Genomic DNA, 16,069 nt, shown 5'->3' on the forward strand with positions numbered 1-16,069 from the left:
TAAATAAATAAATAAAAATAAATAAAATAAATTCATGTCTCAAGATGGCGTCCGCCCCCGCCGCAGCGACGCAAAGTGACGCACAGCCGGAGAATTATTAGAATTTATTTTCTGTTTTTGTCCATTTTATCACTATAAACAATGAAGCGAGGAAAAAGGATAATCCTTTCACAAGTTAAATTCGCCAATTTAATTTAACAAGCTAATTACACTAATTTACTGCTCAAATGTGTCAGTTTAGCGAAGCTAGCTGCTCATTAATGTAAATGCGACAGTTTAAACCCAGTTAAGACCTTAAAATAAACGTTAATATTGGTAATGAAAATATTTAAGGCAACAAAACACAAGTAGAAAACTTATCTTACCAGTGATTTCAATCATTTATAAAATATTTGGTAAAAACTTTTGACGAGTGAAATAACTTAAGTGTAGTGTACGCTGGCGGCCACATGAGGGCGTACTACAGCTGCTCTATGTATTTAATATGGTGAAAATGTTATAAAACCTTATTTCTTAAAATAAAAATATCCAAACCAGCACTGTTGTCTAAAACATTTACATAGTGGCCGTTGAGATAAAATCTAAAATATGTGGAAAAGTTGTTTTTGGTGAACCTGAAAATACCTCAATGCTCAAGTGTCCAGTCCCAATATGGCGGCCATTCCGCCGCAGCACCAGCTCGGATCGGTGAGCTGTATATTTGTGTGACCTCTATAATCTCTATTTCGCTGTGGTTGTAAAGGGCCGAGCGCGCCACCGTGTGGTCGTCACCGGTACATTCAGTCAGTCGCTCTTTTATATTGAAATAACTTTCATGCGAAATTGTGAAACGTTTTTTTCTATAATTTATTTATAGAAATCATAGAAACATAGTCAAATTTTAAAAATAAATATTGAACATGTGTAAAAGCTCCAAAACATAAATTACATTGAAAGATAAAATACATTCTCATTGCCTGCATTGCACACACAGATGTGCTCATCGTATAAATCTGGAGTGACTTTACATTTAGACATTACTAAATCTCAAGCTGTAAACATTACTTAAGATGTTTTTTCGTCCCCCAACATCCTCTCGATCGCAGCCCAGTCAATTTGACTGATGTTGCTTCCGGTGTCTGACAGATTCTCCGGCCCGTCCCCCTGCGCCTCACCTGCTACGATATCGTCCTGCTCCTCTTGACTAAAGTACAGCCCAGGTATCTCCTAACACAGTCACAGGGACACATAAGACCACAGTAAAGTCTATACATTTTATAATCGTAACAATACATTCCACATATTTGACTCAAATGAAGTTCAAATCTTACGAGGTGAGACACGTCTCTCTCTGTGTATGTTCTGGATCTGTGCAGGGTTTCAGTTTTATTCAGATGGTCTCTTTCCACAGCTGGTGCTCTTGAGGGACTTTTTCTTTTGTCATCTGCATTTGACCTGGAAGATCTTGGGCTCGTCAACATTCCACGGCGGGTCACCTGAGAGAGACGGTCCCTGGGCAAAGATGTCACTAGAATACAAACATTTGGTAAAAGTTGTATTACGCATGAATTAATAAAATCACTGTAAAAGTTCTAGTGTTCATACCTGGTCTATCTAGACCCAGTCTCTTGTGGTATTCATCTGAAAGAACGTCTTTTATCGCAGCTGAACGAGGGCGAGGGTTTTCAGGTGGACTCTTATTCCTGACTGAGGGGTTAAAGACCCTTTGGGAGGAAAAGGAAACTTTAAAATGTGCTAAATGGTGATCATTTCTCCTGTTGCAGTTACATTTTACAGCTGTAAACATGCCCGTTACCTGTAAGTGCTGCCAAAGGGCGGGGCAGAGGGGGGGCCGGCGGAGGGGGGGCCGGCGGAGGGGGGGCCGGCGGAGGAGGGGCCGGCGGTGAACGTGTCTGCAGGATCTGAAAAGCCTTGTGTTCTTGGGGCACTGGCACAAAGATCAGTGGCCAAGTTATAAGCCTCCAGTGTGCGCTGGTTAAAATGCTCCAACACACTGTTACAGAGTCAAACACCATGAGTCTTTCACAGTTAACATCTTATAAAAACACGTGCGCACACAGACGGGACATACACATACCGGACAGGTTCCCATTTAGATTTCAAGTTTGCATTTTTAGTCACACAGTTCTATGAGAAAGAAAAAAAATGCTTTGTGATGTTCAAAACACTATAAATAAATGGAGTTAGTAAAAAAGCAGCAGCTCACAGTTTTATGAGGGGAGGGAAACGGCCTGCGCTCATTCTCTCTGAGCTTCTGCCGATGTTTCTGATAAACAGCCAGTCTCTCACGCTGCTTTTTTCTCATCCAGGTCCTTAGCTCTCTTTTTTCATCCTGGGGCGTCAAACTGTTTTTTGACATTTTGCCTTTTTGCTCCAGATCCAGCCTATTTCAAGACTTTTATTTACCAAAAGTACCACAGCAGCCTGAAGCGTATCATATAAACAGTATCATATAAACATCACCTGCTCCTGTAGTCAGAGGAGTCCAGCTCAGTCGGCGACAGAAACCCTTCTCTGACCAACTGCTCTAAGATTTCAGCTGTATCCGATAACCCCGTCTCCTCTAGAGTCTCATCTGTCAAACCACTACAGAAAACACACAGAACACAGGTCAAAGTGATGTGGTCAAAATGTGAACGTACAAAAGTCTTCTTACGTGTTGGACAGTTCAGAGAGTTCAGTCGAGTCCTGTTTTCTCTCTGTAAAAACACGTCCCTGAGTTACACAGTAAAGTTTTGTATTTGTATTTTACGCAGGTGCATCTTTACCTGGTGGAGTGACGGTGTTAGTCGAGGCAGATGTTTGAAGCTGAAATGATCCACAGACGTTCAGTTCTGTTGAAGTGTCACGTGGTGGTGTCTGCACTGTTTAAGAGTAAGATAAACCAGCCTTTACTATTCAATTTAACGCACAAGAAACACAAAACTATCATTTGATTTTATGACGTTAAGTTACTTTCACATGGAGCATAAAGCCGCACAGTTTTCTTTACTCCTGTGTTTGTCTTTTTCTCAGACGTCGCGACTGGGGTCAGTTTTTCTTCAGTGTTCACCAACTATAAGGACAAAAAACAAACATATAATTAGTCAGCGTTACTACACAAACGCTTCAGTCTCTTTTAAAAACAGTCACCACTCTGGACTTGGAGAGGTCCGTCTCGAGGGAGTCTGCGATGCGCTGCAGAGCGGTCAGCTGTGAGTCCAGGTGGGACATTTGAGAGGAGAACCAGACTGTGGACTGTGGGGTCACGAGCGGCTCAGACTTTACGGCTCTGACGACGTTTGATTCAAATTCACAACTTTCTACAGCAGAATCTTCTCCATCAACATCCCACGCAACAGGACTGCGTGGAACAAACTGCTCGATGTTGATTTCTGAGATGAAAAGGTAAAAATCCATGAGTACAGGTGGTGCAGTTACAAGTGATTTGACTTAAAGGTGAGAAAGGTCAAAGGTGAGACCTGGCTCAGAGGTTTGATCTTGAAGCGTTTCATTTATTGGTTCATGGGAGATTTGAGGTTCGGCCCCGTTTCTCAGGACTCCGGCCGCCAGGAGGTGAAGCTCGGCTGAAGCGGCGGCAGAAGAACGATCGATGTGACACTGTGGCAAATCTTTGTGCAGGGATTTGTCTTCAAGATCCACCACACGGACGAAGAGACGCCCGTGTGGAGCCTGCAGTGCGACACGTGAGGAAAACAACTGTGACATTACTCCTCAAATATATTCAAACTAATGATTTAAAAGGCTCGTCTTACCTGTATTTCTTCTGTTCCCTGCTGCTGATCTGGAGCAGTATATTTGTTGTAGGTTTGTTCCTCTTTAAAAACAGGAGCTTAAAGGAAAATAACAAAACATTAAAATAAAGAGACTTAACTCTGAAGCAGCAGACACTTACCTTCTGTTCTGACGTCAGTAGAAACGGCCTTATCCACGTGAAGAGAATGGTCTTAAAAATAAATAAATACATATAAAAAAGCCTTCAAAAACTCCTACAGTAAAAGTACTTTCTCCACGTGACCCTGTTCACCTGAGTCTGTGTTGGTGCAGGCGTCGTGTCGTTCTGGAGGTTTCTTACAGGTGGATGCAAACGCCTGGAGCTCAGCAGCTGTGGAAAAGACCTGCTCCAGTAAAGCCTCCCCCCTGAGCAGAGGCCCTGAGATCAGAATAACATCATAACATCATCATCTCATCACAGGGAGTGTAAATGTGTGGCTTTGTATCATCTTATAGACACTACCTGAGGACGGGGCGGAGCCTGTTTCAGCGACGGCCTCCTCAGAAACGATGTCTTCATTTGTGAAATCGCACGTCGTCTGCACAGTAAAAAGAGGCAGGAGATAATGAGACATTTGGCCGTAGTTTGGGCTCATGATGCTGAAGCTGTGAAACCTCTGGGGGGATGATGGAGTCATTTGGACGAAACGTTATCTCTCTCGCCGCCTTTTCCAGTCTCTCTCTTCTTTTCTGCCTGTGAAGAAAAACACAGTGAGACTGAAAAACCACAGGATTTATATAAAATAAACACATTTACCTCTTATCTGCGTTGTGTAAAGTGGAGGATGTGTTGGCGCCCCCTGCAGGCGCTCTCAGCAGATGCACTTGAGAACTGTCACTGTGTTTTTTACCCAGAATCAGCCGTGATATTTGAGATAAAGAGGTTTGGAGCGGCAGCATCTTGGAATACAAACACATCAGATGGAAGACAATCCAAATGCATTTATTTTTAAACCCTTTTAAAAAATAACAGTTACCATCTTAGGCTGAGGTTCTAGTTGCAGGAGTCTTATTCTCGGTGCTGGTCCCGTGTGTGCAGCCTGTGCAGACGGGGGCCCGGGGCCCGGGGACAGTCTGGGGAGGGTTATGTTGCTGTTTGAAACGGGCTGCACATGTAGAAGCTTCAGTCTTTGTGGAGCAGATTCTGTCCAAACAGGTGAAGCCAGAGGAAGTCGTGGAGCCTCTCGTCCTTTGAGTCGTGTTTGATTTGAGTTCACAGGGACAGGCTGATGTTGAGCCTCAAGTGTAAAACGGATGTGTCCTCTCGTGAACCTCATGAGGTCATTATGTTTGAACATGGAGGGACCAGATTCAGTTTGTGGGTGATTCTGTGGAGACTGAGGTCTACACCTGGAGACATGGGCAGAAAACTGAGGAGAATGGAGCTGAAGCAACTTCAGCCCTGAGAGAAGAGGAGCCGCGTGGCTCTGCAGAGGAGCCGCGTGGCTCTGCAGAGGAGCCGCGTGGCTCTGCAGGCTGCAGGTGGAGGGAGGTAAAACAGGGTTTTGAGGGACAGTTTGTTTGAGGTCAGCTGTGGTCAAAAGGCCCTCAGTGCACGGGATCAGATTGTTTCTTGAGTTTCTTACAGGTGATCCAGCTTCAACTGAAAGTGGAGACATTTCTGGACCACCAGACAAAACTGGACCATGGGTGAAAGGAGGAGTCTGGAGATTCATGTTCACAGTGTGAAGGCCCCTGGAGCCTGGATGAACACACACAGGGCCCTGAGGACGATGCTCAGGGGGTGGGCTGGGCCCTGTGAGAGGCTCTGAGGGACGGGGGACAGATGGGGGAGGCTCTGTGGGACGGGGGACAGATGGGGGAGTCATGGCGTTATTTAAAAATGGCAGATTTACAGACAAGTTGAAGTTGGATTGGGCAGAGACATTCTGCTGGGCAAGTTGTAAATTAGAAAACGAGGCTCCCAGGACTTCCATCAGGCTCATGTAGTTAATATTCTGAGATTATAAATAGAAAAGTCACTCTCACTTTAAACACAGAATCAGTCTCAATCTGTGACATTCAGGTCTTACCTGAACCAGTCTGTACAGGTCCTCACCCAGACGCTGCCTCATCTCTGGAGTCTGAGCCTCAGGGACATGAGACACTAAAGGAGGGGCAGCTGGAGGGGCAAATGGAGGGGCAAATGGAGGGGCAGCTAGGGGGCGCTCTGTGTGAGGATCTGGACTTTGGCTTGAAGACTGGAGCTTTGAACCAGAATCATGTACCACACTCTCCTCTTTCTCTGCTGACCCTGTTAGAGACTCTGTGTGAGGAGACGTCTTTGTCTGCCTGAAAAAAATGACATGAAAAATAAACAATCTGCAGAGCAAATAAACATCTGCCACATGATTTTAAGAGCACATGTTTCATTTTACTTACAAAACGGCAGAATGAGATTGAGTTTGAGGATTTTCAAGGTCTGAAAGTTTCAAACTCTGTAAAAAGACAATTTGCATTTATTGTATTATGGAGAGTAACATCACAGTTACAGAGTGAAACTCACTGCTCCTGGAGCGCAGACTTCACTCGAAATGGAGGAGCAGTCCCAGACACTGCAGTGAACGTGCCCGTCTGTGATAGAGGCAAATAAAGACATAAATATGACGACACATAACTCTTACTTTAGGTTGCTACAACAAACCTTCTTGGGCTGGAGCCTCAGGAGAGTGTGAGGACAGTGACCTACTGGGAGCGTCTGGGGGCGGCTGATCTGGGGCGTGTTCAGTGTGTGATCTCTGTAACTCCTCAGTTTCACCGACACAGGAGCCACTTGACAAAAACAAGTGTTGATTAAAAACCAAATCACACTGACAGTGTATAAATACTGGGCAAAGTAAAACCTACGCAGACGACATTAACTCCAGGACCCTGGAGGCCGTATCAGACGTCAGAGCAGAGCTCGTGTCCACTCTCCTCTTCTCCTTTTCCACTTTTCGATGTGTTGGAAGCAGCACTGGGCCCACAGTCCACTGTGTGTGTGCTATTTGCATATGGGTCCTGTCCATCCCAAACAGAGCAGTGTATCTGCGCTGCATCAGACGCAGTGAGGTCAGGACTGCAGGTGCAGAGGCTTTGACCCGAATGACCACTCCATCAGCTGTTTGTCCACGTCTCTTCTCTCTGTTCTTACCATGCTGCCCCAGGAGCAGCCTCCTGTCTGCCCAGCGCATCAGCCACTCCAGCAGCCTGCCCAGCTCTGGAAACTGAGCTTCTAACTCAGTGTCAAGGCCCTGGATCAGCTCCACAGCAGGAGCCACAGAGCAGAACCTCAGGCTCTCAGACGTTTGTGTCTGAGGAGAACTTCTAACAGAGCTGCACTTAATGCTCCTCTGTGAAACATCACACAGCTGAGTTTGATGATTAAACAGACCTTTATGTCGGCCTGCTGTACGCTGAGGAAAACCACTAGAAGAGGCTTGTTTTTGGGAGACAGACTGAGCTGAGGTCATAGCTGCAGGACCTTGAGTCTCTGGCCTAAAGCAGGAGCCTGCTCTGAAAATGTGAGTCTCTGACTTGTTTCTTTCTTGGCGGTGCCCGTCTCTTTGGCGTCGATGCAAAGATGTTAACACATCAAAAGCTAAAGAATGCAGCTCTTTTTCTCTGAGTTTGTGGGAGAAATCTTTCAGCAGTGGAAGCTCATTAGACGAGTCAGAAGGCTCTTTTTCTAAAAGATAACTGAGGAAAAGCTCTAGGAAGTTCAGATACTCTGCGTCTTCAAGCTCAAACTCCCATGATCCCACTGAGGGGAGAGAGGGCTGCTTTACTGATGAACGCTGCTCGTCTTTGGCGCCGCCTGATGGGCCGTCTCCTGTAATCACATTCTTGACCTTCTTGGAAGTCTTAGTTTCATCTCCCCTGTCTCGTATTTTAGACTCTTTGGTCCTAAAGTGGAAAAAATTAAAACAAAAAACAACAAAAGAAAAAAGAAGGTGAGGAGGATGTGAACAGGAGCTGTAAACAAACACCATTTTCTTTGAGAGGTCAAACAGAACGATGGTGCAACTGGATGAATCTTCTTACCCAGACGTGGACGTGTCGTCGGCTGCGTCTGCGTCGCTGTGCACAGGGAGCAGCCCACAGTCTGTTAAGGTGCTGGTGCTCAGGCTCGTCCCCAGAGACAGTTGTTTGGTTCGATCTTCTTCCTCTTCTATTTCTTTTTCCCATAAATGTAACTCAAGTGGGGCCAGGTTCCGCCGTAAACGATTCAAGTGTTTCTTCCTCAGCCTGAGTTTGTCTTGAATGAAAACCATCATGATCTCCCCTGTTTCATTCCCAGCACCTACAATTCAGATGGTTTTAGTAAAAATATGCAACAAAAAACTGATGATGATGTTAATATTAAAAGTGGTGATTACCAACGACATTACACTGCTTTAAAGTCTGCATTATGGTGTTGTACTTTTCTCTCAATGGGACTCGAACGGATTCTTCTTCCTCTGGGAAAGACTGCACCAGAGCGTCTGCCACCTGAGAATAAAGAGTAACAAACATAAGAAACACACTGACATGACTCCATTATCAAACAGATGACACTGTACCAATGAAACAGGAGGCAGCTCAGACAAAAGACTGAGAATAGTGTCCTGAACTATTTCTTCACAGTTTAGGAACCGAGAAAAGGGTAGAAAGCGCTGGGCCCACTGAAGAGCATCGACACAAGGAGATCTCACTTCAGAATCCTCTTGGCTCTACAAAGAGAAGAACGCAGTAAACACCCACGGCAACATTACATTTTTGTGCATAACTGAAATGGTGAAACCTGCTCGTCTCCCGCCTTCTGTCGATCGGCCTGATACTTTCTGCAGGATAAAGAGAGCTGATCCCTGACGTGAAGCATCCAGCAGAGACCACACAGCTCCCTGAAGCAGCCTGAGAGCAGAGCACAGGACATGCACGTCTGAACAAAAGAACACACTGACAGTGGTAGAAATCCACACTGAGACAAACACCAAACAGATTTTACTTATTGTCTGGATTGTGCCAGGGTCGATGTTCTTTTTAGGTCTCCATCTGAAGCACCCGCTCCTGTTGCTGAACTTTAAAAGACCATCTGGAAACGACACCTCTACTTGAACCGCACCGGGATAGGAATATTTCTTCTTCATCTGAAAATAATTTGTTATATTATCATTTGTGATTCTGAAAATGCTAAAGAAATAAGTTTGGAAAGGTTTAGTTTGTGAAATGCCTTGTATAAGATGTGTCGGGCACGTCGCAGCTGCCTGAGGTACCACTGAGCCGCAGGGGAACAGCAGTTTGCAGATCTCAAGACTAAGAGTAATTTTTGGATAACTTCTGATATTTTATGGCGAGAGGAAAGTTCTGTGTGATACCCCACTGTGCCCACCGGGTCCTAAACACAAAGTCAACAGTTATACAAGTACAACAGTCACAATGAAAAGGTTTAGTTTAAATAAATGCACTTTTCATACATCATACCTGAGTGTTTGGGGAAGGCTGCGGACAATAAAGAGGTGGAGATGGAAGATACAAAGCTGTGGGCACCAACGCAGACAAACATGAACAGAAATCCTTGGCTTTGTCCAGAAGAGAGGACAAAGGAGAAGACACAGCGTCCACCTCTGCCATGACCGAGGCCTTCAGAATGTCCTGTATGGACACGTGCAACAGTCCCCAGTCCTCTTCATCAACTGGGTCTAATTAGAAACACAAATATAAACTGTCACTATGGGAAACATGAAAAATAAAATCAAACCCCCAGTAAGAGCAGACCTGAGACACTGTGGTTTGCATCGAGTTCTGTTTGTTCATTGGAGTCTCCAGTGTCTCCTAACAGACACTTGAGCTCAGCTTGAAGGATGTTTGCTGGTTGTAAATCCCTGGGCAGAAAGAGCTCCCTTCTGTTCAAACTGTCACAAACAAAAAAACATAAATGACAGGAAATTCCCTAAATACAGAACTTTAGAACTCAATGTGCTTTTCACACTAACCCAGTGAAATCAAAGTGCTGTTTGCAGTAACATGAATATGCCTGACTCAGAGACACTGCTGCTTTCCAGTCCCCCAGATGATAAGCCAACCACACAGCTTCTGGAAACAGGGCCCCGAGCATCAGCAGGTCCTGTGCAAACTCCACTGTCCAGACTCCTGAGAGCTGCTGCTGTCGGACGGCCCTCGACACCTCTGCCTGGCACAGAGGGACCAAACGCCCCAGACTGGAGGCTGAAAGTGTTTCACTGTTAAAGAAATGAAAGGTTTACACATGTGTTTATTTTGTACAGACCATGAGGCAGATGCACTGGTGGAAGGACGTCCACACTGTGGGGGGGCAGGATGTAAAGGGGCTGGTTACTGAAATAAGAAGCCATGAATCTGCCCAGAGTCTGAACCACTGCATAAGCTGCATCTGTGCTGACGTCCTCTGAGAGCCACGGGCACTGGAACGAATCTGTCATAAAGTTCAGACTTCAGAGTTCACACTTTATGTTGTGCACTTTTGTGAATGAACTGAAATGAGCTCTGACCTCGTTTGTTGCTGATGCCGTCTCCGCTGCCGTCCTCCTGGTGCTTATGTGTCTGCAGTATTAAACAGACCATGTGGTCTCCCAGCTCCTGGGCTTGTTTCAGATGATACTGAGAGAGCAGACTGTACAAAAGTGCCAAACAAAGACGCTTCTCCTGAAACACAGTTGCTTTTCCACCTGAACAGAGATAATGGGATTTAAACACTGTACAGTTTAGGATCATGTAGGACTTTAAAGTTACACACTTTTTTTCCTTGTTTCCAAAAGTTGTGAGAACCAAACTTCTGAACTTTCTGTGTAAAAGCCACAAAGAAAAAGATCCTCCCCTACAACAAACACATAATCAATAGATGTAAAGTGGTAAACTTATTTAAATCGTAACACACCTGAATAATCTCTGAGTTTGTTGGGCTCTTCCAGACATTCCCCAGAGGCTTGTAACACTGTCTGAATCTGACACATTATGACGATTACCTGCTGCTTTTCCCTTTCCCAGTTCTCATAACCTTTAAGATGTTTCAGTTCACACATGTACTTTTGGGTGATTGAGTAAATCCACACCCAGATACCGTGCAACCTATTCAAAAAAAGGATAAACACATTATTTTGCCATTAATGTTAATTCAATCATCAAAAACACAGATTGCCCTTTGCCTCCTGGATGGTTGAACAGCAGGTGATGTGCGGTGCATCAGGTTTGTCTCCTCTCTCGTTTCAGTTTGCAGGACGGGCACACTGTGTAGATCTGAGGGCCAGAGCTCCGGTTCCTCAGAAGATTCTTTTACATCAGACCAGACACATCTCTGCTGTAGTGAGTAGGTTTGATCAAGAGACTGGGTAAACATTTGGATTATCTGGAGTGCTGTAAGTAGATTGTGGGATGATATTTCACAGTTATGATGGCAGTACGCTTCTGTGTACGGGGTCAGCACTAGTTGAACCAGATTTCTACAAAGTTCTACCATTATCCCAACAAACAGTGGTCCTTCTGAGTTTGCTCTGTCCCAGGGAGTAAAATGAAAAAGCTTCTTGAGAAAGTTCAACGTGTGATCAGCTTCACTTTCTGAATGCACCATGGAGCTGGGTCGTAGCTGTGACAAAGCTGCAAAGCGAACAGTGCACTTCATGGCGTGTTTCAATAGGGAAGATTTGGATTCACCAAAGTTTCCCAAAGACAAACCAAAGGCCCAGGCACTTAGCAGCTTGGTCTCCACTTTTTCCAAGTCACAGTAAGACATTTTCTTTCCCACAGAGGATCCTTGTTCAGAATCTGACTCTAGAACTTGTTCATAATGTGTATTCAAAGCATGAAGAGTGTCAAACATTGAGGCAAACTCCAGTCGACCACCTTCCTCAACATGGGACCCAGGTGGAACCCCATCCACATCAGAATCATCGTCAAAGAAGGTCTGGGGAAACAGTGTGATCACGCTGGTCATGTTTTACTTTGATAAATATTTGTTCTACATTTTTACTCACCTGCACTGTTTCGAGAATGTCCCGGGCGTTTCCCATCGTCCCTTGATCTTGTAAGAAAAAGGGCAACGTGGATCCATCTGCTGAAGTTCTCACGTCTGTGGACTTCAGTCTGTAGGTTGAGCCTAAGTCCAGAAGACTCTTTTCCACATTCAGAGCTGAAACCGAGTTGAACCACACCTTCTGCAATGGCAATAATTATTAAAATAGATTAAAGGAAGTTCTGCATGTAGAAAATAAAGCAACACATGTAGAGGCAACGGGAATCTGAGAAAGGTTTAAATTTAGAAGAATGTACTGAGTGTTTAACATACGTTTATGACACATGTGAATGTACTGTGTTTAACAAAAGCTTAAAACACCTGTGGATTTTCCAGTAACTGACTGGCCTTCTCCAGATCTGTAGTCGTGTCATTCAGTAAAGCTCTCAACAGCAGAGCCGGTGAAATCTTGTCAAACACTCGGACGACTGTTGCCATGTAACCGTCAGACACAATGAAGTAAAACAGCTGTGGGTGGCAGGTCACTGAATATCGCTGCCTCATCACATCTCGCACAGACAGGCTTGAGCTGGACAGAGATGCCTCTCCTTTGCCTGCGTAAGATGGAGGCCTGTAAAAAAGCCACATCATTAAATAAAAACACATAAAACACAATCACATCAATGTTGAATCTGTTAAAAGACATTCTAATCTATACCTGTAAGTGACTAGTGGATGCAACGGAAGGAAATGTGCTGGTCCAAAATCAATATTACAACCAGATGTTGATAACGTTAAAAGCCCTCCGAGGCGCGCCAACATTAGAAGTGAACCTCTTTTCAAAACACAGGCCAGAAAAAGTCCACCAGCAGACCAGCTCACACAGCCCACCCAGTACGACCTAAACACACATAATGCACAAGAACATCATGTACAACCCTGGTGCACGGCAGACTTAATACAGAGCATTTGTTTACCTTATATATTTAGATGGAATAGACATTTTCTTACATCCACAACCTCCAAGGCTTCGTGACACAGACACAAAATTAACAGTGCTGACAAAAAGGACTTGTGTAGCCTAAAAAAAACAAAAACACATTTATTTTCAAAAATCCAAAGATAGGTAGGTTGAAAGTCCAACACATAAAAGTAAATAAAATATTCTTTTCAGATAGATAAAAAAAAAAAAAAATGAACCTGTGGCTGTCTCTGGTTTAAAACAACAGCCAGGAGTTGGCCATCAGGTGAAAGTGCTGACACTAAGGCACCTCTGGACTTCACAGGTTGGCAGGGAGGTTTGAGACTTGACATCAGGAAAGTCTTGGTGGCCCATTTTACACTGTAATTTACTGGACTGGAAAAAAACATGCAATTTTAAAAGAAAAAAATATATACAGATAGATTTAGAAATGTATATACTGGTACATACCCAATTTTCTCCTGATTCTCCCCCCAAATAATTTTGAGACAGGATATGATTAGCTTGTTTCCAGACGTAAACACAAAGGTGGATAAACAAACATCACCCAAAGCCTGTAAATAGTTACGACATAAAAAGAAATAGGTTAAAAAAGTAAAACAGTATTGCTCTAAATGTGTTACTTTCATACAAACCTCTGTTTTAACAAACAGTGTGTGCACATAAGCTTCTTTGTCTTGTGAAGTCGGCAGCATCGTGTCATTAGAGGCCTGGATTTGGGACCAGTTTCCTTTTACTGTGGAATCTCGGACACCTATCAAATCTCTGACATCCGCACACTGCCAGAGGAACACCTGCCCTGTCACAGCTACAAGCAGCACATGCAGGCCATCTCCTGAAACCTGGACCGACAGCCTCGAAGCACTTCCTATGACAAACAAAAACTACAAATTACTAATGGGCTAAATGCAACTAAAATAAAGTGAACCCAGATTAAGGTTAAAAAGCAAACCTTGGACACTAGATGTGAAATCAGCAACTTCAGGCACAGTTGTTGTTATTTTCAGAACGTCTTTATCTCTATTCCACATAAATATTTGTCCGGTTTTTAGAAGTCCACAAAGCCACACACCTGAAATAGAACAAGCAAAGTATAAGATATGATAGAGGGCAGGCTGAAAGACATTAAAATCACAGTACAACAAATCAAAACATGAATAATCACAAATAATCATCATAAAATTAACTTTAAATGAGAAAGAGCTACGAGTTTTATATGTTCCCTAGTTCTTCTTCACAAACCATTGCTGGATGAAGCCATGGTCACTACATTGTTGAGCAGTGGATGGAGTTTTGGAGTCCTCTTCTTGGTGCGTCCAGAAACCAGGTTAATCTCACTTATGCGTTTGTCATCTAGTAGAAACACAGACTGCTTCTCCTGAACCAAAACACATGGCAGGTTCATACAGTGTCTGCAGTGACTCTCAGTGATGTTTCTGTCTCATTTTTTACCTGTCCGAGCCAACAAAACCTCGGCCAGGGCTTCTTGCGTTTGATGCTCGAGGACAAAACCACCTCCAGCTTCAGCTCCATCAGGTCCACACAGTTTTCCCATTAGATTTTCACTGAAGTGGTTTAATGTTCAAAATCCACTTACACAAAGGAAGAAATACGTTCATTTACTCATGGGAAATATAAAAAATAGTCTAGTCAGAGCCAATCACATAAGAATAACAAACATGTTTAGTTTAGCATGAGCTAGCTTACCGCGCTACTCCCGCAAAAAAAACAACACGATTTGAAAAAATGTGAAATGTTTTTCTACGAGTCAAAACTGAACCAAACTGTGGGAAATGTTCGTAAAATAGCTGCTTCATGTGTTTTATCTTGGCTAATTAGAAAATGTTTCAAAAAATCCCTCCGTGGCAATAGCACATTTTACCCACAATCCTTCAGGAGGAAGCCTCGGTCCGTTGCCATAGAAACAGAGAAGGAGGGGCACGTGATCATAACGCGGGCAAATTTAAAAAGATAATAATAATAAATAAATAAATGAATCGTATTTTATTATCGCCAGAAAGTCGAAGTTTTGTAGAGGGACTTGTTGCTTTTTGTCTATTCGTTAATTTATTTATTTTTCTTATATCATGTAGCCTAGCATAGCATGTAGCACAAACGTCATAAAGATATGCATTATTTATATATAATCTGTATAATTTTATCTTTATCTTTTATATAATCGATATAATTTATTTTTTTCTGCTTGTATTGTCCAAGTGCTCTCATTGGGTTGCCCTGTATAAATAATGACAAAATAAAATTAAATTAAAAAAAAATAATTTATCAATAATAAATTATCAATAAATAAAAAATAATTAATTAATAAATAAAACTAACAAAATAAAAAACAAATAGAAAAACATAAAATAGAAAAAAAAAAAAGTCTATGGCATATAGGCGAGATTGTAACCTATGCCTATTTTAATATAAATTGCTTTTATCTGTGTAGAAGAATATGCAGAGCTGCTCCTGTTCATTGAAGAGAATAACCAGCAGAGGGCAGCACGTCTCTTCTGCACACAGGCAGCTCATCTCTGCCTTTGTGACATAGTTGATCACTGTGAAGATAAATCCATACACTGCTTTGTTTCTAAGCAATTCATATATTTGTGCTCAAGGTCATTTCTGTGTGGAGAGTGCAAAGTGTCCCTGGGTTCACTGTTTCTCTTCACCATTAACATGCTTCAGCCTGTGTGCAACCTGAAGCAGCTCTCCCTTATAGCCTTGTAACACAGAGTTATTAGGTTTGCCCCCTGGCCCCTGGTGGTTTAATTACCCTTGTACTCTTTTCTTTTCATCATGATGGAGATGACGGCCGCCATCGCCAAAAGGTGAAAGAGGAGACTTGAGCAGACCTTAATTGGTTCATTTGCCTCTGCCTGCCAGGCGCAGATGGAGCTCTTTATTACTGTCACGGCCAGGATCACTCTGCTTTGAGGAGGTCTAAGGAGGAGACATAGCCTTAGACATGATGGAAACAAGAGCAGCAAAAACAGATAAATCGCTTACGTTTATATTTTATTCATTTGGGCGATTGATGAAACATGATAAAACAAACTGCCTAAAATATTGAGGTATTTATTCTCTGAGAAAATCATTTGGGAATAATCCTTCAGTTTAGACAACAGATTTTTAGCATCTCTACTTAGTCATGTCCTTCTACGATAAAGAGTAAAGCCTGATGAAAACGTAAAACATCTGGAATGTTAAGACAGTAAAAGAAATATGCAAATTCAGGAGAGTATTTGCTTTCATGTAGCAATCATCACAATGTTCTGTGATTACATATAGAACAATTGTGCTGCGACGGGGCCTATGTCTTCTGTTCAATATAGAGACATCAGTTGGCATGGTAACCTCATTTGCCA

The 16,069-nt window shown here is 43.2% G+C and overlaps 1 protein-coding gene across 1 annotated transcript; it reads right to left on the minus strand.

The window, feature by feature from the left end:
* Nucleotides 1-961: 961 nt before the first annotated feature.
* cplane1 (ciliogenesis and planar polarity effector 1) lies at nucleotides 962-14,234 on the minus strand. Its single transcript, XM_055231812.1, has 48 exons — nucleotides 14,154-14,234; nucleotides 13,944-14,079; nucleotides 13,654-13,773; nucleotides 13,337-13,569; nucleotides 13,152-13,255; nucleotides 12,920-13,076; nucleotides 12,697-12,800; nucleotides 12,438-12,620; nucleotides 12,101-12,350; nucleotides 11,742-11,921; nucleotides 10,917-11,671; nucleotides 10,649-10,839; nucleotides 10,508-10,588; nucleotides 10,263-10,439; nucleotides 10,022-10,186; nucleotides 9,729-9,960; nucleotides 9,511-9,647; nucleotides 9,217-9,434; nucleotides 8,966-9,130; nucleotides 8,741-8,882; nucleotides 8,537-8,646; nucleotides 8,316-8,465; nucleotides 8,133-8,244; nucleotides 7,798-8,056; nucleotides 6,622-7,659; nucleotides 6,419-6,546; nucleotides 6,281-6,348; nucleotides 6,157-6,212; nucleotides 5,808-6,066; nucleotides 4,752-5,732; nucleotides 4,532-4,674; nucleotides 4,390-4,468; nucleotides 4,238-4,313; nucleotides 4,028-4,153; nucleotides 3,896-3,946; nucleotides 3,756-3,832; nucleotides 3,462-3,672; nucleotides 3,133-3,374; nucleotides 2,956-3,055; nucleotides 2,769-2,864; nucleotides 2,657-2,699; nucleotides 2,464-2,586; nucleotides 2,207-2,384; nucleotides 2,078-2,127; nucleotides 1,796-1,993; nucleotides 1,585-1,703; nucleotides 1,311-1,507; nucleotides 962-1,206 (listed from the first exon to the last, which is right to left on the minus strand). The coding sequence occupies exons 1-48, from the start codon at nucleotides 14,232-14,234 to the stop codon at nucleotides 1,045-1,047; spliced, it is 9,243 nt and encodes a 3,080-aa protein (XP_055087787.1). The 3' UTR covers nucleotides 962-1,044.
* Between the last annotated feature and the right edge of the window lie 1,835 nt (nucleotides 14,235-16,069).

This window comes from Periophthalmus magnuspinnatus, chromosome 23 (genome assembly GCF_009829125.3).
Source record: "Periophthalmus magnuspinnatus isolate fPerMag1 chromosome 23, fPerMag1.2.pri, whole genome shotgun sequence".
Lineage (NCBI taxonomy): Eukaryota > Metazoa > Chordata > Actinopteri > Gobiiformes > Gobiidae > Periophthalmus > Periophthalmus magnuspinnatus.